General features: G+C 36.4%; 1 protein-coding gene across 1 annotated transcript in view; it reads left to right on the top strand.

Moving 5' to 3' along the window:
* Window positions 1–26,845, top strand: part of LOC128896480 (zinc finger protein 853-like) — a 168,641-nt gene that overhangs the window by 61,220 nt on the left and 80,576 nt on the right. The window contains exon 3 of the mRNA XM_054159851.1: window positions 7,308–7,638. Within this exon, the coding sequence (XP_054015826.1) occupies window positions 7,308–7,638 (331 nt within the window). The remainder of the gene's footprint in view (window positions 1–7,307; window positions 7,639–26,845) is intronic.

Here is a 26,845-nt window from a genome sequence, read left to right as displayed (position 1 = left end):
TACGCGTAATCTTGTTCCTGAAATAACCATCGCATAATGTTTCGATCAAGGAACCTAACAAAAACAATTTGTGAACTGTCATATTTCTTTAAATGAAATCCAGCTATTCGAGATTCGAATTCCAGTTCATCAAAATCGTACAGCTCTTTCTCAGTGTATTTATTGCGCAATGGTAAAGCATTGGGGTATAGCACCACAGAGCAATACACGTGACACGCGCGTGCCTCTCAACGATTTATGTTGCTTGAAACTACACCTAGGTTGTACTGCGGATTGTTAACACAGGGAGAACAGACATAGTCGACAATTGCTTCCGTTCTAATGGATTTGGGATACCTCGGAAGCTTTAGTGTTTAAAGCTACTTTTTTGTGGGAACAATTGAATATTAACACTTTTACGATTCCAGCTTCCTTTTTATGCTCATCGTCTTGTATTTTCTACTGCTGCTGGCGTCCAATCAGCGTTCATTACGATCTTTAGCGAGTTATGTTTGCATTAAATTTGTATTAGATTTAAATTAGACCTATATCAAGGGTAAAGTACAATGAACGCTCCTTAGAGTAGGATTTCCTTGCTAGGGTGAATTCTGTCAAGGGGAGGTAATCAAGTGTGAGATACTAATTTTGATACGCTTTGATACAGAGTTTATTGATTGAAAATAAATTAAGTAGTTTCTCGGCGTTTGTTTGGACAATTCTCTGATTTGAAAATAGTTGAGGTTAAAGGTCGTGCTATTAAATTTAATTTTGGATTAGGATATAATGTTCCTCATGGTGTATTCCTCAGAAAATCAATGATTCAACCATTATTAATTATTTTTAAGATTCTAAAATCTCATGGTTTATCGTCGTAAGTCATATATTGTTCCTAATATACTATCAGGTAATACTGTACTTATTTAGTAATTATATCCAAGTTCTGTGTAATACTGTAATGTGTACTGTTTGATTTAATTATACAATAATCTAATTGCTAATATGCTCAGTAATGATTATGTTGCTAATAGCCCCGTAGGGGGTTTAATAAAATCTAGGCTAATACCCTAAGAGCCTAATAAAAAAGTATATTTTGTTTCAAGTTTGTTTTTAGTTTCAAATTTACATTTTTCAAGGTGTTAAGGATTTTATGTGTACGCACTGTAGCATAAATACTCGTGAATTTATCGTCATTTTGAAGCTTGAGACAAGGTTCCTTGGACCCTTGTTCGATTCCTAAATACTGCATTTTATTTGAAATGAAAGTGAAAAGTGAAAATTAAGTGTTTCTTCAAAACTTATAGAAACCTCCAGGTCGACAACAGATCCAACACCATAACCTCTGAACTGTATTTTTTCGAAAATGGGAGTATCTAGAAAAACACTAAAGCTAAATTTGTTTTTGAAGAAGCCCTAATTCGCCTAAAAATCGATTAACCAAGTGGTGACCACTCTTTGTCGCATCTATGACAGTTACGTATTAGATTTAGAATTTGCGAAGCTCTAATTCCAAAGGTATGGTCTTCTTGTTACACAATCCTACGATCTCGACTTAATTTTATCGTGCAAGCACCTATGCAACGATTTCCCAGAGAGTAATTGAATTCAGTGGTAATCAAAAGCAGGAGAAATCTGTCGAAAGCGCTAGGAAAGTTGAAAGCGAGAGGCTGGGTACGACGAACGGGAGCAGAGGGTAGAATCGGGATGAAGGATGCTTCTTAGGAAATACACTGGGTGTCGCTTGATATATTTTTCCATTATTAAGGACATTAAGCTGGCGGCCCGCGGGCAAGCAACTCTTTCCGTTTTCTTGCTCTGTTCGTTTCTTGCGGCAGACGCGGGGCGTTTACCTTCTCGCTCCCTCGTTCCTTTTTTTCCGCTGTGGCGACGACGATAAATCAGAAAAAAAGATTCCGACCACCGCTATGGTCGGGCGACGGAACGCAATTTTCCGTCTGCCAGGAGATAAAAATTTGATTAATGGACATATGGCCTTCGAGTTCGAGAAAAACCGAGGGTGCCTTTGTGACTTGGTGCCACGGCTTAATTAGCATTCGCTCAGGAATCGCAGCACTGAGCCGCCGCGACTTCCGTCGAATCGGTGACGGTTTTCGTGAAAAATCTCGACGGTCCACTCGAGACGGTCGTTAAAAATTTGCGACTCGCCATCGGATCTTCTCTCGCCTACCGTGACAGCCCTTGGCTTCGGTTAATCGTCGCGACACCGACGTCTCTTCGAAGCGTACCCTTTCGCGAAGAAAACAGGAAGGGAAACTCTCGAAAAAATTGCGTTAGGAAACGATTAACGCGGGAAGAACGATTGGTAAAATATGACGATATTCACTTACGATCGTCGGAATAGATTCGACGAGCAAATTCATTTTACTTGTATTGATCGGGGGGATAACCTAACGATTAAATATATTCTTATTACTAGACTGCGGATCTTTATGCATTTATAAAAAATTTGAATGTACAAGAAACTACAAAATGCAAACAATATGCAAGAATATAAAAAAGATTGAAAGTAAAGTTCATGTTATAATATTTGTAGGATAAAATAAATTCCTATTTAGGTCCATTTTTTGTAGGTACGTTCATGAAGATTTTATTTTGCCATAAAGATCCGCAGTCTACTTAATACAGTTTAATTACAAATCAGTACAATTTCTTATTATTTCTTATTATTAAACCATTTGGTTTGTTGGGGACTATGGACAATTAGAGATGTATACAAAAAATGAAGGCGATTCAAAGAAAGGGTTGAAACGAATAACGCTTAGACTTTCCTTAAAAAAGAATGTTTATTAAGTCTCTAACAGATATACCTGTAATCTACATTCATAGCTTCCTCTTCTGACTCTAGATTCATATATGCAATCGAAGGATTGATACAGCAAAAAATATTTGTCTTATCGATTTTCTTCGACCAGTTACGCCAAGTGAACGGTTCTCTGACACATAGTATCATCGAGGGTACCAGCCCCATTGCGCCACGACTAGACCGCCGACACCGATATCTCTGAAACAGAGGAATTTTATTCAAATCATTCGAGGAACACGACTCGGATTGATTCGTCTCGAGGCGAAAGAAGCGCGTCTAGGCGCCGAGCGAAAAAAGGAGAAATAAAATCGCGTCGCAGCCTCTCCCTCTCTCACGGGGATTAAGAATCAGAGATGCCCAGCGCCGAAGGTCGCCCGTCAAATATCCACCGACGTCCTCGCGAAAAGAAAGGGTTGCAAGTCGCGGAAACTTGAGAACCCTCGGTGACAATTTCAATTCTCTGTCTGCGCCTCTACTCCCGTCCACAGGCGTCTCCGTCGTTCACACGGGAAGGGTGCCCGGCAGTCTAAGATTCTTAAAACTTCTCGCGAGATTTTTCGATTTTAATTACAGTTTTAACATATTTTAATAAAATCCGCAGTCCGTCTCACCGGCGCTGCGCGTCCCTCCTTCGCGTCCGTTCTGGAACACTGGCCTCTCTCCCTTCTTTAATTCCGGACAAAGTTCCCTGGGCCTCTACCGTTAGCCCGCTGCCGAATCTCTTTCTCGCTCTCACGCTGCTTTTGCCACCAACTGTACGCTCGTTTAAACGTTAACCCTTTCGTTCGTTCACCTACACCCACACCAGCGACAGGAGCAACACCTGTTCCTTCGACGAGAACCCGAAATCAAGCGTTTACTCGTCGTTCCACTCGGCGCAACCATTGCACGGCCCTTCCACCAATTTTGCGTTCCTCCTCATCGCGCCGAGGAACACGTCAAGGAACACGTCGAGTACGCAACTTCCCAGCCTCGAGAGTCTATCGTGCGAGTAACATGTATTATACGTACATGCCTGGCCATGCGTGCGATTACAAAAACATCGATCGGATCGTTGCTGCTTTCGAAAACTACGACCCCGCGGACGTTGACTCCTGCCTTCTGGCCAGCTGTTACGCGCTTCCTATTCGATTCGTCGAAAACCACTCCGCGTCGATAGGTGATGTGTGCTTCCTTCAACCAAAAACGAAACTGGGATTACACTAAAGAAAAAACAAACATCGAATGATTGCGAATGATGTCCTGAAATGAGGCTACTTAGCACCTATGGTGTATCATTGAGACCTGAACGGAATCTACGAAAACTATGACCCCGTGGCCGTTGACCTCTTCCTATGGCCAGCTGTTATGCGCTTCTTATTCGATTCGTGGAAAACGAAACGGATTATTCTAAAAAAAGAACAAATACCGAATTTGATGGTCGCGAATGATGTTCTGAAATGAGCCTGCTACGAAAAGAACAAATACCGAATTTGATGGTCGCGAATGATGTTCTGAAATGAGCCTGCTACGAAAACTATGACCTTTGGAGCAGATATTTCCGTGCCAGCGGCGTATTGCATTACATATTTAAATCTATGACTATGTTACTAAGGGATAGCGTAGTTTTTTGTTACTAAACAAATTTTAAGAATCGGTTCAGTAGTCCCAGAGAGTACCTACCTACCTACAAACAAATTTTACCTCTTTATAAGTGTAGATTTGAACTACTCCTCAGAGGCTCTGACAAAGCTTGGCGTTGTACTCGAAGTGCGTCTCTCTGACACATCAATATATACCACGACGAAGATCAGACTGTTATAACTTAGATTCTAGTTCCACGTGGTTTTAGCATTCAGTCTTTTCTTTGACCAATAAAAGAAAAAATTATAGTATTCGTCAGAACATTATTTCAAGGTAGCAGTGATGATGAAAGTGGCTTAGAAAATTATTATTTCGTGGGAACAACCTGTGTGTTGGAAACAAAAATAATTTCAGTTGCAGTGGAGAAATCGTAAGATTAAATTATTCCTTCTTTTATTACATCGTTAAGTCTATCTATATGTAAAATACTAGTGTTACGAAAGTAAAAAATATTATCAAGTTTTGTCTAAAAGCTACCAATCGATGAAGCTTAAACATATTATTGTAGTATCCGCGGCTCTCATACCCAACAACAGTAAAACAAGAAAAAGAATATATAATCAAAAAAGACGCACCAAGATGCAGATAAAACCCTAATTTGCAAGAATATGCAATATGTACGAAATGATATTAGATGTTATTTTGTCATGTGTTTTTAAAGTTTAAAACTTCAAAGAAATTGATTTTATTGTATTCTTGGGTCTTGTTTGTTATAAAAAGATCACTTTTTTCGTTTTAATCGCTTCCCACGTTTCATTTTCCTCCCTAAGGTCAAGAAACATAAATTAAAACTAATAAAGTGTTTATTGCAAATAGACTTAATTCCCACTCTTTGGCCATTGTATCAACTTAAAAAAAAAATGTAAACAATGAGATAATCCCACCAGAGTGTAATTTACGGCCTACTTATGGACTTCAGATAGTAAATAACTTATTAAAAAATAGTTCGTTTTTTGATTTTTATCCATTGGTCGATGTACCGGTGCGACGTATCGAACGAGTACCGCGTAAGTACCGACTGAATTACGTCATCCCACGTGAACTTTTAATTAATGGATCGCGTTAATACGGAACGTGAAATCGGGGAGTGAATGGCGACCCGACGCAGTCGGTGGCAACGAGTCGATTCACGGAGCACGACAGGGGACCGCGAGTTCGCTTATGAATAACTCGAACAGCAAACAGTATCGGCGCGCAGCACACGGCTGTGCTTTTCGATTCTCGTCGTTCTATATTAATTGCATGAGAAAACCACGAAGATCGCTCGAACCGCCCGCGCGAAACAAAACAAGGCGAAGCTGCGGCGACTACCTATGCCCTGCAGAGAAGCATATCTGACAGTGTTCTGTCAAATATTCTGTTAAGCCTTTAGAACGCGAGCCACTCTTTCCTATTGCATCGTTTCAAAAACATACAAATTTCCTTAAAGATTTGCTTGATTTCCTAGCTTCTCTAAATCCTAATTCCTTTTTCACTACAAATCTTATGTCCTGGAGGAATTTTATTTACTGAATATTATGATACTGATTATTGTGATACTATACTATTATGTATTAGAAATTTATATTAATATTACGTAGTATCGGGTATTATAATCTTTACAGTATGAAAATGCATATCGTAACTTGTTCTGTGAAAGTTTCTTCAAGTTCTTTATTTTGTATCCAAAGGACATTATTCTATGTTCCCCTAAATTCTAACTTCCTCTGTTAACACTTTATTTGTCGAAAGAGAATTTATAGGCTTTTTAATTCCAGTGTTTATCTTCTGGAATTTCGTCAATTTATTCATTGTGTTGGTTGTCTACTAAACCTATTCAAATTTTGGAAACAGTATATTAACATATACTAATTTAGAAACATTCATTTCTGAATTATAGACTGTTTCTAAATAATAGGCCTATAGATAAAGTGTTAATTTCTTTGTCTTCCAATTAATTTTAGATCACAAATCCTAATTTTGTTGAATGCTTCCTGAACACCATATTCGATAATAAGAAGACCTGTACTCAGTTTACCTGTGTTCAGTAATAAAAAGACAGGATCAAATTTGTCTAAAGTACTACTCTCTAAAATAACTTGATTTACTAGTTTCACCAAGGTTAAATTTATTCCACAGATCCTAATTGCTCTTAACGCGTGAAGAATATGGGCATTTCTAGTCCTGTATAGTTATTCTCTATCATACAAAGATACAATACTCTATAAACCACTGTACTCCTAATACATCAACTTCTATGTAGAAACATCAACCACCCGATATCAATATCAATAACAGTGACCTACAAATCCCACATTCAAGGTAAAAATTTCAAATTCGTCAAACTCTCAATTTGTCCTAGTCTTAACTTGCTCTCTATTAATCAAATTTTGATATACAGCCAGTGTAAGAAGTATTCGTACAGCAACCAATTTAAAATAAATAGTTCTTGTACGAATACTTATTACACTGACTATACTTACTTTGTGTCATGCGAAGATAAATAAAATTTCTTTATACCCTACTGTATCCTTACCATATCAATTTCTATAAACATCAACCATCCTACAAAATCCCAATTATAATGACTCATAAATCCCACATTGAAACTGAAAATCCCAAATTCCTCCAACATCAATCCATCTTGTACTACTACAATAAATCCATACAAACCCGAGAAATTTCTAAATCTCCAAGTAACACGTTTCCATTAAAGAATGGATCAAACGCAATCTATGCTGAAAATAACGAATGTCTAAGGGCAAAGGTAGCGCGCATCGGCTGCGCGCGACGAATTCCAGGATGCGATGACGATCGTCGAGGGTCTTTGGCGGTCAGGTCCTCGTACGATTTGCCATCCTCCGTTGCTCGACCAAAAGTGCAGCGTACCAACTAACCCCGGCAGTTCTTCTCGCAGATCTTCATGCACAAGAGCGCGATGCAGATGCACGCGAGGGAGCTGGGCGCGGCGGGTGCACTGACGGGTCGGCCAGGCGGCGGCGTGGCAGGCGGACTGGCGGGTCTTGGTCCGATCGGCGTCGGTCCGGGTGGCATGATCGCAGGAAACGAGGTAAAGCCGCACCAGTGCCAGCAATGCCTCAAGTCATTCTCCAGCAACCACCAGCTCGTACAGCACATCAGGGTCCACACCGGGGAGAAACCGTACAAATGCAGCTATTGCGACCGCAGGTTCAAGCAGCTCAGCCATGTACAACAACATACCCGCCTGCATACGGGTGAGTACCCTCCTTCGCTCTCTGATACGCCTTACCGAGATCCTCCTTGTTTCGACTACCACGATTCTAACCTCGTGGAATGGCTAGATTTCTTACCGAAAATTAACCTGCATCGATCGACGACCGACGATATGCCGTCAAACTAACATCGAATGCGTCAAATACCTCTAACCTATCACCGATCAGGCTTTTCGCGTACGCGTTGAGTAAATGGAGAGTATTTCCTAGGCTTGAAGAGGCTGTTGAACGTTGGAAAAGTAATTAAAATTAACTTAGAAAACTTGTGTCACTTTTTATGTGACATTGATATTTGTAAAGAAAGTCGCTTTTTTTGTAGCTTTCTAGTAGTATGAACAATAAGGCAGGCCAGTTTTAATGCAATTAATGTTCGTTCTGTTAAACAGAAAATATGCAATGTTCTTTCATATCAAGTAGTGTTAGTGGAATATTCCTTGGCACCTCCTACATGAAATTGTTGTTTATTAAGTAATTACTTTTATTAATTTTCTAACAGTATGAAAAATAAGACAGCCCATTTTTAGTATAATAAATGTTCATTCTGTTAAACAGAAAATATTCAATGTCCTTTTGTATCAAGTAGTGTTAGTGGAATAGTGTTTATTTATGCACCAGATAAAACAACAACCTAAAAGTCAGGTAAGGCATTGACATCCTATCATTATATGGATAATAATCGTCTAAAAAATAACGAACTTGAAAATTATTCAAATTTGCGAAAAATGACTGGTCAATGGTGCAAAGAAAAGTATGTTGAAGTTAGAAACCTTGGCTTTCAAATTAAATTTAGCAAATTCTAATCTTCTGCCTGCTCTTGCTTTTGCAAGTAGAGTAGAGTCACTTCTAACCCAACCATGTCAAATCGTTAAAAATGTTACAATCTTAAACACATACACGGAGTGCAAATTATTGTTTCATTAACTTTCATCGACGGAACATTAAACGTTAAAGTTTGACCTTAATTCTGTCTTTTTAAACAGGCCTACGACTTTTCTTTGCAAAGTCATCGCGATTAAAAAAGCAACCATTATATTTTGACTTAACGTTTTACAAGGAATTTACACGAATTATCAGACTTACAGCTTGTAGGAGTTGTATGTTGTATATGTACAGAATGTCGAATAAGTTTAGAGCAAGTCTAGAATGCGTATGAGATATATGCGAAATATGTGGTATAGATGAATTCTGGAGTAAGTTTGGATAATGAGTGTGAGAAAAAGTTTGAAATAAATGTGGAAAATATAGAAGAATTTTGGAATAAGTTTGAATTATGTGAGTGTGAGATAATGTGGTTAGTGTGAGATGTATGATGAGAAAGTCTGGGTTATTAGTTAGAATAAATGTGAAAAGTATAAAAGAATTCTGGAGTGAGTTTGGATAATGTGTTAGTGTGAGATGTATGAAAAAATCTGGAATAAATGTGATAAGTATAAATGAATTCTGGAGCAAATTTGGATCGTGTGTGAGATGTAGGAGAATAGATTGTGGAAACTATAAAAGATTTCAGAAGCAAATGTTAACTATGCAAGAAATGAAATTCGTGTAAAATGTGTGAAAATATTGAAAACAGTGCAGTGAATTTTTAGTAGTGTTTTCCAATATCGCCTACACTTATAACACGTATAACAGAGGATTTACAAGAAAAGTGCATCGAATGTATGTGGTATTTGAGAAAAGCCTGCAACAATGTATAGGTGTGGAATATACTTGAAATGCGTGGGGAATGGCTAAAATGAGTGTGAGATTTGCGTGGATTGCGTATGAAATTCAGGAAACAGTAGAATGAATTATTGTGGCACTTTTTCTACACATTCCACGCTCATTTAACGTCCGCCTATGCACTTTGCATTACCTCTAGACTTTTCTCACATTCCACACGTGTCAAGCATGCATTCCCTGCAAAATGGAAGTTCGATGTCGTATTAAACGAGGCGAAGTACAAGAATCGCTTTAAATCGCGATAAATCTTCCACAGAAATTGTTGCCTCCTTAGAAAGACACAGGTTTAAAGGTGAAACTTTAAAATTTAACGCGTCTTTGACCGTAATTACGGCGAAAATTTGTTTAACTTGATGTTGTGTTTAGAAAATTTGTGAATTTTTAAGTATTTGACATAGGGGACATCGTAAACAAATAATACAGTAAGTTATAATAAAATGCTCGATACCAAATGCAACCATATGTTTTACTTTTTTGGAAAAATATTTTTTTCTGAGAAGCTTGCAACTATTTATATAAATCACGTCATTTTCCAATTATTGCATTTACAATTATTTGCTAAATTCACAAAAATAAGAGTTTGTATACGATAATAATTGAGAATGGCATTTATTCAGACTTTTATTTTTCCGACGTGTGAAAAGTGAATCTAACAACTAACATAAATGTTTCTATTTCTTTAAAATTACGAACCAAAGGGCCATTTTCTGGTTACACAGTAAAATTTACGTCAGATTCACACTTCTCGTGCGCGAGCAGTATATACTTACAAATACTCCACTTTGAAAACATCAAATTCGAGGATAAAAATTCGATAATGATCGACGAATGAGTTTTTCGATTTAATTAAAATTTGAATAGCCTAAGGTGAAAGTTTTTTTTTTTACACAGAAACCACTTTCGTTGAATCTTTTACGATCGAAACAATTCGCTGCGGAATTCAATATGCAAATGAAGTCGATAAAATTCATCATAATACTACGGCAAAACTGCTCGATGAAAGAATATGAAATTACTGAGCAATTTTCTTTCAAACGTACAGTGTCGCTTGACTTAAGTTATAAAATGATTATCGCGGGATCCACAAAAACCTTATTAAAAGTTTTTCCAAAGAGAGCTTTGGGATTTTGCTATTTGATAACGGAATACTCTTGTCAACGTAATTATGATGCATATATTTATTCAAATATGTTATGAATAAATTTATCCATATTATTTACCAATATCATTTATATTTGACTAAAACACTAAATTCTAGAGCCTCTTTTAAAAACCTCTTTATAAATAACAAAATGCCACATACATGCATCGAATAGTTACCGCTACTCAATAACGCTACTCGGATATTTTTATTTCTTCGATAAATCTGAAAAGAAATGTTTTTCATGTTTTTCCTTTTTTTTTCATGTAATGTTGAAAAGGTTAATTGCAATGGAAATTTTGTGGTCGATGATTATTAAACAATGTCTATTCGATAATATTGCTCCTCGGATATTTTCCTTCCTTCGCTAAGTCTGAAAAGAAATGTTTTTCTTGTTTTTTTCCTGTTTTTTCGTATAATGGTGAAAAGGTTGGCTGCAATGGAAATTTTGTGGTCGATCTCCGTGACGGTGAAATCGGCGCGCTGGCCGGCCCGAGCTTAATGCATGCATTCAATGTCCCCGGGACTGATAGTAAATTCTATGAATACCGCATTGCATCGCGGCCAGTCGATAATCAATAAATTAATATACTATTATAATCTGCGCGAGCGATCGTGCGTTCCGATTGTGGCTAATTTTAATGCAGCACGCCGCGAGATTGCTCAATACGACTAGCCAGAACCGTAGTTTCCAAGACACCGTTGACTGAACACGTTGTCGTTCTGGTATCCAACCGAGTCCTCGTATCTCCCAACGAGTTCGATCCACGACGAGCTAAACGATCGAATTCATCTACCTGATCGACTAACAAGACGATTTCTCCAATAAGATCGCTGACGTCGAAGCGTGCGTTTCATCAGCGACACAGTCTCAAATGCCAAGTTTAGAAAATAGAATAGTTTAGAAAATATTCCAGATTAAAACTTTACCAGCTATTTACTCGGTGCATTCTAAATACTATTTGGAACTGTGTCAGCTGGTTGGTAAAGTAAAGTACTTTGTCGTTAACGTAGTGCATCCTGTCGGCAAGACTCGGGAACGTAGAACCCTATTCCATCCAAGAATTTACCAACAGAGCACTCCACGTTGCCAACGAAGCGACCTGCCTTATCAATCAAATGTTTTACATTACCGAGCCATGGAAAGAAACAATAAAAATCACCCAAAATTTGTATAGTTTCACGCACTATATGTATGTATACATTGAATTTATCGTATGTCATTGTTACGAGTTTAAATAACTTGTTTACAGAACTGTGTATAATTATCTTTAGCATTCCAAGCTCTATCACTGTGCATAAGCTGATTTAAATATTGGTGGATCCAGCGGGGAAGTCCCCTTGTAAGAATAGCAGTGACTGAGAAACGGAGATCAGGGACGAGGGATCGGTAATAATGAGAAAATTCGACGGCAAAGCCAGCCAAGCCAACGAACGGGTCGCGCCCGAGTAGAAAGAATTTCATTAAGGGATGAGCGTAGTCAATCGGAAGGTATTAGCCTCGAGAAGCGTTCGGTCAGCGCCGTGTATGACTGGACCCTTGGAAAAGTCTCGCTCGTCCAAGATTCGCTTCCAGATGAGAAGAAAAAAACGAAAATCTCGTCGGTATGCGAGCTATTTAATCGAAACGGGCTAATCTCCATCGCAAAAGGATAACGCACAAATCTTTACGAAAACATTCCTTTGAAATCATCGCGAAGGAAAATCAATTCACCCGAGGGCCCTGATCGAGTTACAGTAAAAATAAAAGACTTGGATACTCGCAAAAGGAATATACTTCTATCCTTTTTTAACGATAATTGTAGGCATGAATTTAGGGATCAAACGATGATATTGTTTAGAATATTTCGTTCTGAGGAGCTCTTTGAAATGAACAATTTAAATTAGATATAGGAAAATTTGTAAGTTTAATTATTTCAGTAGTAGAAGATTTCGAGTTCAAGTTTTTATGAGGATAAATTCCCTCTTCAATATTAATTTTAAATACTGAAATCTCATACGATTTTATTTTGTTAAGTATAACATGTGGATAAATGTTTGTTCAAAAATATGCAAATTAAATACAAAAGGAAGAATTATTACCTTTTTTGTTACAGTTTAGTAAGTTAGTATGATGATCTACGATTGATAATGTGTGTAGGAAAGAAACTATTATTTTTAAAATTAAAGTAAAACTGTTCATCCTCCACGATATTCTTTATCTCTTAATTCATTATAATGTGGATAAAAAGTAGTAGCACCAGAAACAGTCTACAACACAAGGAAGAAATTTTCTGCATTAATATACATATACTAATCTAGGTTGACATTGATTTCTACATATTAATTTCTACTACAATTATATATATCGAAAGCCCTGTCTGTTTTGCGAGTAGACAACCAACGACACATTTAATAGGTTTCAGTGGGTAGATACTGGAATTGAAAAGCCTAGTTATAGGCTCGTGGTAGATAAGTGTTAAGGAATGGATAATTGGGAAATTGACCTAATCATTACCATGTGCTATTTTGAGGAACATGATATTTTAATAATAATTAGACTGCGGATCTTCATGCATTTATAGGAAATTTAAATGTGCAAGAAACTACAAAATGCAAACAATATGCAAGACTATAAAAGAGATTGAAAGTAAAGTTCATGTTATGATATTTGCAGAATAAAATAAATTCCTATTTAGGTTCAATTTTTGTAGGGACGTTCGCGAAGATTTTATTTTGCATAAAGATCCGCAGTTTAATAGTAATAATAATAGTGTTTCGTGTAACTAATAGGGCTTAAGAACAAATTCTAAGACAAAATTCTGAACCCCTGATTCTTATTCCTATAATTGGTAATTTGAATTTTCTGGCAAGATACGAGGTACGTTGTGCTGGTAAAAATTTAACAGAGTGTTCCTTGACCGTGTTTAACGAGGAAAAAAGGACCGACATTGATTTCGGCGCGCTCGTTTCACCCCTTCGTCCTTTTCGACGGCTACCATCGAGCAAGTAACTACTGCACGTCCACCCCTTACATTAATAATCACCCTTCCCACGTACTGGGCTCCCACTCTGCTCTGCTGCGGCTGGTACTTCAGCTTAACGTCGGTGTACCCATGGCTTTGGGTTTCCGTGTCTTTATCGATGAAACGTTTGAAACGTTTGTGGTCCTCCAGCCACAAAAATTCACGTTTAACCGTTTCGATTACTTGTGCGTTCTTTTTCGAGCTACAGGAACGATAGGTGTTGACACAGATAGAGAACTACACTTCATCATACAACAACATTCAAATTGAGTTTTCGAGCGAATTTTAGTTCGAAATTGTTCGAAATCTTCTAAATCTCAAAGGAAGGATTGGTTTGTCTTAAGAATCTCTCTTTTCTCTATAAAATTGGAGTCATCTTCTGTTTTCTTAAACCCTTGCCCTACGATTTTCTGTGTCATAGTCAGCTATAAAGTTCCTTTTGTGCTTGTTCATATGTCGTGTTTGATTCGTACTTTTCATGTTCGACTCAATTTCTTACGAAGTGTCTCACACGTTGTTATCATCTAAACGGTTAAATTAGACCATATATTCTTACTTAACAATTTGTAAATCTCACGACTTCGATCTTTCATGACCTTAAACGTTTTCTTTCACTCGATACTAATGAATTTTGCCTTCAAACATTAGTTTTTTAAACTATATCGTGCGTCTCATAATATGTAGAAGATATTTCTACATTTTTTTAAGGAATTTTTTTTAGCACAAAGCAATGTATATAATTCAATGAAACTTTAAGAATATTTCATATATATATTCAAGTATATATTGTAATTTTTTGGAAGTGTTTCCTCGGAAAATATGGAGGATATCAGCTGCGATCCATCTGAGGTCACCATCAAACATATTTGCATACATTCTGGAGGCCACAGTTTTCATCTGAAATCAATAGGAATTTAAATTGACTTTAAAGACATGCCTTTCTTCTATATGAATCTAAATCCCCTCCAAAAAAAATTGAATATTGCATTTTTGAAAATGTTTAAACGAAAGACCTTAATTTTTTTGCCATTTTTGGAATAAAAAGATACTTTAAACAATGATATTACTCCGAATGTAAGTTATAAACAACAAATAGCATAAGCTACATAGTGCTTACTGAAACACAGCCGTCGCAATGTTCCCGAACGATTGAAAATGATATTAGATTACTCGAAAACACAAAAACCATTGCAATCTTAGTAAAAATGCGTGTATCGGTCAGCGTTTATCTATGAACCGATGCGAAGCGTGGCAATATGAGTAACTTTGAATCCGTTTTAGATATAATAGCACATCTCGATAGTACACGGTATTGGCTGGCTCTATAATTCACTGACTAGCATCAAACTTGAAGACTCTGCGGAGTCTTTCATTACGAAGATGGTACAACTTCATCTCCAAGCAACGCTTACAATACGCTAGACAGAGGACAGTATTTGGACAAAATTTAACAATTAAAAGTTTATTAACCCTTTGCACTCGAGGCCTTTTTTTCTGATATCTACTAGCAACTCGATATGTTTCTTAGCATTCTATTGCCATGAATTCTAAGCTATCTAGATTTGAGAATAATGTCACCTTGACCTCGCCGACAATCATTTTATCGACACTTCGAGCTCCAAAGAAATTATACCTAAAGAAACATTGAGTATTGTAGATTTGCTGCGTGAAACCTAATGGTGACTGAGAGTCACGTCTCGAGTGCAAAGGGTTAACATTACCAGAAAATACCAGGAAAGTTATTTCCTTTCTAAAACACACCTGAAGTTAAGTCGTTAATAACCAGTTTATGCATGTTACTCTAAGCTTGTATCTAAAAAATATATATATCAATTTCGTCTGAATCTATCAATACGAATGACTTCATGTTTCTACGGTAGTTAAGTGTGCCTAGATTCATAGCATCAGGAAAATGAAAGGATGCAATGAACTTATCGTACACACCTAAAATTTTCATCATACCTTTACACCTCGACACAGTGGAAGATGGATTTATGTTAATTTCATAATAGAGGCATGAATATTACGTTCAAGGAGTTCCCGATCCATTTTATCAATTATTAAAGTCTCTGAAAGAAGCTGCTCCAGCGATGGTGTTAATTCTTTCATGGACACACGCCACGTGCCATCAAGTGTCCCGTATTTTACATGGATTCTTAGCATTTCTAGAATCTTTAGAATTCACTACCCTGTATATCCTCCGGCAACCGATACTGTATACCCAGGGAAATTAAGTCATGATCTTCTCGAGGAAAGTTTCTAGCTGCGGTTACAAACAATTTTATTGTGAATTATTCGCGTGGAGGAATATGGAAATAGGTAAGGAAATAGGTAGATGTAAGTATATGTAATAATCGTATGAATTATATTTAAAGAAAGTTTGCAGGATATGTCAAATACGTTTTGATGTGCACTGCTAGAAGATTCTTGCTTCAAATTCTCTCAGTCAACTCTCTTTTTTAGATCTTTCACGCCGATAGCCGACACTCTAGAAACACATTCTAGTAATTATATATAATAAATATATGAATTATATTTCAACAAAGTTAACAGGATATGATAAATAGGACGTGCACTGTTAAACTCGCCTTCAAATTCTCTCAAACACCCCGTTCTTTTAGATCATTCTCACCAACAGCACACACTCTAGCAATTATATACAATAATTACATGAATTATATTTAAACAAAGTTAACAGGATATGATAAACAAGTTTCAACGTGCTCTGTTAGAAGATTCTTCCTCGATGGAACTCGTTTAAATTCTCTCAATCACCACTTTCTTTTAGACTATTCACACTGGTAACTCACACTCTAACGACGTTCTCATCGAACATTCTTCACCCTGATCTAAACCAGACCTAACCCTTTAACCTATAACGTGTGAGACTTGTGATACAGAATTTTAGTCGAACATGAAGAACACTGATTGTGGCACACACGATCTAGCAGCAAATCGTAGGGTAAAGGGTTAAAGGCACTCATTTCTCTATGCTCATTCGACTTTTCCATTTCCGACCAAAATCACGAAGATATTTCTTGAATCTGTTATAATTCCATCGTGATAACAAAATTTCTCATTTACCATCATGTAATGTACGTTCTACTTGAGCTGCGTAGGTACTATACCTCCTAAACTCAAAGGCCATTCCGAACATGGTGAACTACCCCTTCCCCTCATTTTCCGATTCATCGAAGACGTTGACTCGAAGCTCCAGTTAACTCCAATCTTATGTGTCCATTCTAGAAGAGTTTATGCTGCCGAAGCTAGAATAAGCAACACCAGTATACGAAATCAAATCAATTTAAGTGAAATGCTCATGTATCTTCCATGCAACGTTGTAAAATATTATAGTTTATGGAAAAAGTCAGTGATTATATATCTTTATGGACTCGTTCTATGTGCTATTAAGTGTCCTGAGCTCCACATACATTCTTAGAATCTTTAGTATTTCAGAAAGTTTAGAATTTAGAATTTTAAAAAGCTTAGAACTCTAGAACTTTAGAACTCTAAATTTTAGAATGTTAGATCTTTTAGAGTATACATAAATATTAAAGATTAGAAACCGTCTTCTAGCAAACCGATAATATAACACACAGGGAAACTAACTCTCGCCCTTTTAGAATAAAGCTTCTATCTGCGCAACCACCGAAGATCCCTCTCCGAGTAACTTGGATTTTGCATATTTTCTTTATTAATGGATAAAAATCTGTAATCCATCGACCTACCTGTTTTATATAATGTACTCTTAGAAATCTATGTTTCTTCCTCCAAACATTGTTACTAAATGTAATATTTAAACAACTCATTATGTTGTTTTATATATCTATCCTGTTTATCATCCAATGACTTTCTTCTAAAATACATCAAGACTTAATTTCCCTTACTTTATCACAGCCCCTCGATGTATTTTATTTACTTCCCTCCTCTTGAAAACCCTGATTCGCACGATCACGCAAATGTCTTTCGCATCCCCAATAACTCAACGCGATGAAAAATTCGTATTTGAGATTCCGCGGTAGCAAAATTCCTCATTTTCGATGAGTGTTTCGGTGCAGGTTCGGCATACCAGCCTCATGGGCGACTCAAAAATCGCCGCGCGCTCGCTGCCCGAAATTCCTTTCGGATTCCCGTGGCGGCCGTTGTTTTCCCAAATGATGCCGCTTCCGCGGAGCATTTGCATGCCATATTGATTTCTCGTTTTGGTGCGAGATCTCGGCGCGCAGCGATTGGCCGATGGAAGTCAAAAAACGGCGGGAATTTACTGCCGCGCGCCGTCACCCGTTCACGCGCTCGCCCCTCCCCCACGGCTGCAGCGCAGCACACGTTTGGATTACAACAATTTCCCTCGACGGGGCGTGGAATATATAGAATCTCGCATATATAAATATATAGATATATATGCGCGCGTATATTCGCAGGGCAATAAAATTTGCAACGTGTACGCATATAATTTATTAACCGAAATTCGATGGAACTCGCAGTGCTGGCAGGCAAAACGAGAAACGACGGGATGAGGGGGAATGCAGAACGTGCCTTCCCCCTCCACAAGCACCGGTTAAAGGGTGGGAAATGCGGGCGAGGGTGGCAAAAACGGAGGACGGCGAATATAATATCGGTGAGTGTCCACGATATCGATAGCTGATCAATAGCTGCAGCCTAGACAAATACCTGCCGAGGGTGTACAGTCCATCCCCCCCATCGGCGCGGCGAGCGAACGAGGGTGACTGCGCGGCCGGCCAATGAGAACTCGGCACGCCCCACCGTGGGGGAAGCGCGCGAAAAAGCGCGGGAATTTTTCGATCGCCCGATCGCTCAATAATGGAACCGAAGTTACGCGCCGCCACCGTCGCCCGCGCATACTACCACCGTTGCCACACCGTTGCATCCACCCACAACCCCTGAGCCTCCGCGATGCACACCAGCCTAATAAATAGCCGCACGCATTCGAGGGCCGTGTTGCCCGGATAGACGACAGAGTTGTTCGTATGCAACGGGCCAGAGGCTACCAAAGATTATCCTTTCGGCAACGAGGAAAACTCAATTTTCATAGGTCGAAATTTAATGATCGCTCGCCTCGTGCCCCCGCCAAATTAATCGGTTTTCCTGATCGCTAACCGCGCTCGCGTTTGCTTTACGGAGCCCACGCGATTCCGAATTACCCTCGCGATTTCTTTTTATCGAGCGCGATCGATGGGACAGTGGCTCTCCGACTTACTCGATTTCTCTTGCATAGGGAACATAGTAAACTATGAGTTTCATTCGGTTAGTGCGTAAGCATTTTTTTGTATGTAAAGTATGAATTTGTACGGTGAAGAGAGTAACTGTACCAATATCCAGAGATTTCGTATAATTCATTTTCTATTGCCGTTAATATTAAGATATACAAAAAATAAATAGAATAGGAACATTTTGGAATATTTAATGTAATGTAAACAATCTTTCAAAGTTCTCCATGTGTTCACCTAAAAGCTCTTGCAACTAGAAAATTATATTGCTAAAAATATCGTGCAAAACAGTATCAATGAATATTCTTTGTTACTGGTAAACAACACATCGAGAATTTTAAATAAGTGTTCATATTATATTGAATATGCAAAATGTTCCTGTTATATTTATGTTTTATATACCTTAATGTTAATGGCAATATAAAATGAATTATACGAAATCTGTGATTATTGGTACAGCTATGCTCTTCGCTGTATATTATAATATTTACGATTTATGTATACGAATTTGTAAACTACGAATTTAAAAGGTCAAGATTCAATTCTTTGATTGATTGGCGCGTTCAATCGTTCCTCATCAACTAGATATTTCATCTTAAATATTTGAAAATCAACTACAATTAAATCTATCACAGAAGCCAAAGATACTGTCTTGTACAGCAAAGAATTCTCTTTCAAACAACAGATAATATAAAACGAAAGACCATTACTTATGGAGTAATGGCATTGTAACTACGAATTCGTTAATTTTTATGGTGTTCCCAAGACCAAGTTATGGTGTTTCTACATCTAATATACGATATATAGACTGAGGATGTTTACTCAAAATAAAATCTTAGCAAACGTGACTACAAAAACTGTACATAAATAAGAATTCATTTTACTCTGCAAATATAATATAAACTCTACTTTCAATATTTTTTTAATATTATTGTATACTGTGTACATTTTGCATATTTATTGCATATTCAAAATTCTTTATTAATGGATAAAAATCTGCAGTCTAATGACCTACTTGTTTTACATAATGTTCTCCTAGAAACCTATGCCTGTTCCTTCAAACATTGTTACTAAATATAATATTTAAAAAACTCATCATGTTGTTTTATATATATCTATCCTGTTTATATAAAAATTCAGTCGATGCGATTCAACCTAGTATCGATCTATGACATCCATTCATTTCTGTGATCGATGTAGCCGAGTTGCGTCATTAGAAAATTTAATTATAAATATTTGTTGGCAATTGTAGCTATCATACCTACAGTATTTGGAACAACCTAAAAATAAAATGTACAGATATATAATAGCATTTCTGAATAAGTTCTGAATAACTTATTTTTAATTCATTTACGAGTACTTTCTATTCCAAAATATATCGTGAATATTTTTGATGAAATTGAGAAAAACAGTCCTCATTTCGAAACGAGGAAATTATACAGGGTATGGCACTAATATTGGATACTTTCTATTTCGATAACTAGACGCTTTAAATTTGCCTGCCAGTGGATGGGTTAAGCCATGTAGAAAGATAAGCATATGTCTAAATTGATTGTTTGTTTCCTTACAAGTTTTTAATCCTTTGCAGTCGAGAGGTAACCCTTACTAGACACTGACTAGAATTCATGGAAATAGAATGCTAAGAAACATCTCGAGGTACTGGTAGATACCAGAAAAAAAAGGTCTCGAATGCAGAGGGTTAATATTAAAATAACCAAACCAGTCAATCTATACATACTACTTCAAACTTCTTTCCAAAGGCACTCAATTATAATTTTTTCTTTCCTTTCAAATTTGACGTCGCATCAACCTTCGGTTATTATCGACTGTCTTTTATATAATTGTTCTTATTGCTAAATCTTGGCCCAAATATGTGCCTCAAGGCAAAACGCTATAAATTTGCCAAGCAGTGAATAGCTTAAATTTCAATTCTTCGTATAAATCGATAGAAACACAAATTTGCATAAAAATCCGCTAACGATCATCTACTGCATGTAGGAACAACCTGAAAAGCGATAAATACAATTACCAGGTAATTGGCCTTCGTTGAAAAGCTCTTTCCAGAAAGAAAGTAACTTGGTAGGATTAATATCGATACAAACGACACGGAGGGAAACGGTCGAGGAAAAGTCACCCCTTTGGCGAGGATGACAGCGTTTGAAAAAAGGAGCACGTCCACCGGGGCGAAATTGACCGGACAATTTCCAAGCCCACTTAATACTGCGAAAAATTGCCGTATCGTTGGTGCATGAATAAAAATTAAGACGTCCCCTTTGAGGAAGGCAGCTCCAGTCGTCGCGAAGCGTCGCTGCATGTTCGTATTTACGAGGGCGGCACGGCGAGCGGCGCGGCGTCGCTTAAGGAAGGAAATCGGTTTAGGAATACATTTTATTATTAGTGATAAGTATAAATTTTATTTTGAGAAAGGAATATACAGGGTGTTCAGGCTATTACTAGCCAGCGTTTCTCTCGTAAATGGTACATATGACAAAAAACTGAAAGAGGAAAAAGTGATACTGTTTTTTATGTGCAATGTAACCAGGTAAATAAATCTTTCGTACTTATACTCTTTTCTGAAAAATGAAGGTGACCTTCAGTTTTTTAAATGGAATGGTATATTTTTTATACAAAAATATAGTAGAGTATCGAATTCTAAATAAAAAAGTATTGACCTTTATTAGCGCTAAACCTCATAGGTAACGGGTAATTTCACTTTGTTACTTGAAAATGTTCTTAACGTAATATCAAGATGGAGATTCAACCTTGTCACAGATTTCCGTAGGAAAGCGATATGTACAGACATGGAGCTCCTGATGAAGTGCTAGGTGACAGGGATGATGTTTTTCTTTACGAAGAATTCGTAGTACACTTGTTTGAATACATTACACACACAAAACAATATAAATTTTTCCTCTTTCATTTTTTTGTCGTATGTACCATTTACGAGAAAAACGCTGGCTAGTAATAGCCTGAACACCCTGTATATTTAATTTATTGTAACCACGAGAAAACTTTATACATATATATTCAAAATTTATAATAAATTTTGTAATTTTGTAAAAGTATTTCCTCAGAAAATATGGAAAATATCCATATTTGTGTTTGTGTACATTCTGAAGGCTACAGATTTCATCTGAAACCGATAGTGTTTTAAATTTACTTGAGAGGCATGTCTTTCTTTTATATGAACCTAAACTCCCCTCTAAAAAACCACAAATTACATTTTTAGAGGTGTTTAAACAAAAGAGCGTAATTTCCTGTCACTTTTTCATAACTTCTTTTGTAATAAAAAATTACTTTAAACAATAACATTACTCCAGATTTAGATTCCTATACGTCCTAATTATATGTATAAAGAAACTATGAATTTTGTAAAATGATTAGGGGTATAGGATCGACGTGTTATTTTCTTCAGTAATTTTTTTTCAACTAGAATGTACACAAACTCAAAAAAAGTCGAGAAAAACGCGTTTGGAAAAGAAAATATAGAAATCAGAAAAATGAAGACAGTAATGATTTGATTTAACCCTTTGTGCTCGAGGCATTTTTCTATAGAATCAAATCCAGTCCACTTTTATAATAAATTTCTGTGAAACCAAAAACTCTACTTCGAAGAAAAACATCTGCGAACGTTCATGACTCAATGTATTATTATCTCTATGTGAATTTGAAATTGTACGTTCACAAAATCACTTTTAAATTACATATGTCGCCTTAGAGGCGCCACCCGAGCGCAAAGAGTTAAGCCACTTACTTGTTAATCAACGATCCCAGCACCACATAGCAATTCTTTTTCTTCTTCATATCCTTCCTTTCGAGCTTACAACTCTTCTCTTCGAACTCCTTGAGTCTAAACCTATTTCCTTCCGTAAAAAAGACCGAGATGTCTCGAATTCACAGCCACTTTGGCTAGTCGTCAGTGACCTCCTGACAGTGCCGATAAGTCTCCTCGGGGCCACCGAGCAACCCTCCCGGCCCCTCCCTCCGCGCTTCTTTTGCCGTGCTCCGTCGAGCTTTTTCCCTCCCTCTCCTACTTTTAATTCGCTAATTTCACCCAGTTAAGAATTTATGCGACGGAATGTCTCGCCAGACGTCTCGAGAAAAATCAAAGCAGAGCCACGCGGAAAGAACACGGCGCCAACCCTTTATCACAAATGACGCGGAATGAAAGATTAAACAAAAGCGGCAATGCTTTGAGCGTCGCATCGGGAAAAACTCGTGGGGGTGATTGGGAGTGGGGACATGAAACGCGAAACGTAATATTCTTTCGCTTTCCCCGACCGAAACAGGCCAATTCTGTTCTTTTTTTATACAATCGCTTCAGCAATCCTTGACAGGAAAATTCTTTAGAAAATCTTTAGTGAGATCAGAAAGTAATGTCGTTTCTTGCACATTCAATTCAAACAAATAAATTTATTATATGTGTGGGAGAGACAAAGAAGAATAAAGGGCAATAATCGCGAAAACGTTTATATAAACCGCGAAGGAACAAGAGAGAGATACATTTCGTAAAACTGCGAGCAGTGTAAGAATAGCGAGTTACAGAATTCAATTTGTCATAAAATATATGTTTTCAACACAATAAATAGATATATCTGCGTGTGCTATTTGTGTCAAATAAACGAGATATATTTAAATAAATTTAAAAATACAGAATAGAATAAGCAAAAAAGGAGGCAACTGACTTGTGCAAGGAAATAGAGAAGAGAATAACCACGGTTTAACATATAATAACTACATTTAAATATTAAATTGAAAGCATCACAACAATAAGAACATACAGTGATCTTCATATATAACAATAAATTCGAGTAAAGTTTTATTCAACTCTAACAACGCACAATACTCAACTATACGAGCCTCCAGCCATTTTAAATAAAATTTAATACTTCCACTATTTTAAATTTAATATTTTCAACATTTCCTTATGCCTTACTTTCACCTGAAAAACTCAATCGGCCCCGAAAGACTTCTTTTTCGAATCTCGCGATTAACGGATAATCCTGTCGATTATTTTTTTTCTCTGCCTATTATCGATCCCATCGAATGCGGTACCTTTCAGCAGCGTTGCTTAATTAATTCGCGTAATATGAGCTAATCAACTTACCCGTAGCTCGCATCGTAAATATTTTAACGGATGATATTAATCCTAATATTAGTTTGCGCGCCGCCATAGTAAATTACTCGTATATCAAAACTATGTGGTTCTGTTTCCGACGTAGATCGAAAGGATTTCGGTGCCGATATGTCGAGAGCCCGATTCTCTCCACTGCGCGGATCCTATATCGAACCGTGAAAGATATATTTACGTTTATGCAACGTTACTATACGTTCCGCAATGTGCTCCTCGAAATAGCTGATGAAACTCGACCATTTAAATAGGATGTTTCAAAATGGAAAGATGTTTAAGAAAGGCAAGTTTAAATTACTTCGTTGCATCGTTGAGATACTTGAATGTGATTAAAATCACGGATAGTTTGTACACTAATTATTATTTGGAATAATGATTCTCAATGGACTTCAAGCACGAGTATTGGGCCACTTCCAAGGTGGACAAAGTTTCAAATAAAATAAAAATTATATAAACAACAAATTTCTTTCAAAATTAACTTTTTTTTTAATAATTTGTGTTCAATATTATAATGTGTTCAATTTGTAAAGCTAATTTCTAAAGGTTAAAATGGTTAACACAAGAAAACACACTCACAGGCACACATTATTTATATTGCCATTTGAAAATTCATGGTTCTCGAAGATTCGTTCAACATTTTCAAGTCATTTTGAATCGTATACGATATTGCTAGGCTGTTTACAATCTAAACATTTAAGTACCTCCGACAGGAACAAGATAAAGTACTTCTATTTGAAATCACTTGTGCAACTACTGATAAAAAGTCGAAGGACAGCCCACGGACATGAAAAAGTTGAAATTTCGCGATTTCAGCGGCTTAAAGAGATTTCCAACTACTGGCTACCGTATCTACTCCATTCAAAACTTGATTAATCATCGTTATATGTAAGATAAGTATTTACATAATTCGTGAGCAACGGTAATGACTTGTCAACAAAATCAAGAAAATTAACGAAATTATTTCTCTATTATTCTTTATTGAATTAAATAAATCATAATGTAGTTCATACAGTATAATTCGTCTAATATTACTTAATTATGCTAATAATTCCACGTATTAACGTACTCAACAATTTAATTACCTTCAGATGTACAATGAAATTAAGAAAAATATGAAATTTATTTTCATTTTTATTCGTGCATTCTACTCTGAAATGGTGATAAGATATGGTTTTGTTTTTATATTTAATTGTTATAAATATTAAAACAATTAAAGAACTGAAGATTATCTAAGATTGATGCATCTAAACGTTAAAATAAGTCTTACTCTTCTTCACAATTGAGATATATGTATAATTACATCTATGATTCACTCAGTGTGCTACCACCACACAACTTCGCATCGTATATTTCTATCGATACTTTAAGAGTTACAAATACGACAGAAAATAATATCCAACATATGACACTTGTAATGTTGCCAATATAGATTAAATTCAGTTATTTATCAGACCAACTGGGATGATACTACATACTAAAGCCGAATCCAATGGGAATGTGACATTGAGTCAAACAAAGTTTGAGTAACTATGTATATAAACTGCAAGTAAATTTACACTCTGATTACTAGACCGTAGATGGTATGTATTTATGACGTACGATAATATGAAAGAAACGTACGTGGCATGTACAGATAAATATTTCATAAATTATTGCACCAATGTTACTATTCTACTTTACATTATTTCATATGTATATAAAATATATCCCTTCTCTTACAAATGAACTTTTTAAAGAAGCAATTTTGCTTAAATTGTTGTAAAGATTTCATAAAATATATTATTTTTTATGCATATTGTTCTGTAGATTATTTCTTTTACTACATACGAAACAAGAATATATAATAGAAATAAAAATAAGAAATAATTCATTGAAATTTGAAATAACTATTATTTCAAATGGAGTGATATTATTTTCATTTTCAAATAACTGTATTACGGAAATCTTACAGATGAACTTTTTGAAGAAATAGTTTTGCTTAAAGGAGATTGCTGTGAAGATTTCTTGAAATAAATTATTTTTGATGCATATTGTTTTGAAAATTATTTCTGTTACTACGTTTGAAACAAAAATATAACGAAATAATTCATTAAAATTTAAAATAACTATTATTTTAAATGAATTAATATTATTTTTATTTAGAAATTACAGTATTGCAAATTCCGGTAATAAATTATTTGAGCGTCCTTAGACAGCATCTGCGCACGTCGTCATACTTATGTATCATTTAGTTACTTGTTTTTAAGACAAGCGTGTTTTAGCCTGGTAATAATAGTGCTTTTGCGCATATAATTGAATACTTGAACATTGGCGGCACATATTCATTCTGTTGCTATCACACTCAGTTTGCTATCGATACAAAACGTTGGAAAATACATAATAACGGGTTAAATTGATACTCACTCGTTTTCGAAAGCAACGTTAGGTTTGTGATCTCACGAACGAAAGGTTAAGTAACCGATTGGGTAATTGTTGGGTCGGCACACCATTTACAATGAGTAAGTTCGTGTAATAGTAGGGCCTACAAATGCATACCGTTCATGTTTCATGTATTATTGGCTTTTACAATAAATTTATTATAAATATACAAGTGTAAATGTACTCGCATACCATAGAGTTTCTTTAACTTGGTATCCAAGCCAAAATCACATTCTACATAGTAGGATTAAGGTTATTGTCGGAGATGGGTAAAACCCTAGGATTCGAATAAACCTAAAGTTTGCCGATATATTTGTCTCGTTTCCTTCTTTGGAAAATGTTCAAAAGAGGAAACGAGACAAATATATCAGCAAACTTCAGATTTATTCGAAGCCTAAGGTTTTTAACTTAACCTGACTCCCACCAGGGGTGCGAATTACAATTTATTATGCATTCATTCTCTTTCTCTTTTCTTTTTTAAAATCTAATTACAAGTCTCTCTTTCTTTTTCCGTAAATCTTCACATATCGTTTTTCACATTACAACA

This window comes from Hylaeus anthracinus, unplaced genomic scaffold (genome assembly GCF_026225885.1).
Source record: "Hylaeus anthracinus isolate JK02 unplaced genomic scaffold, UHH_iyHylAnth1.0_haploid 1, whole genome shotgun sequence".
NCBI classification, from domain to species: Eukaryota; Metazoa; Arthropoda; class Insecta; order Hymenoptera; family Colletidae; genus Hylaeus; species Hylaeus anthracinus.
This window is presented reverse-complemented; position numbering and strand designations above follow the sequence as displayed.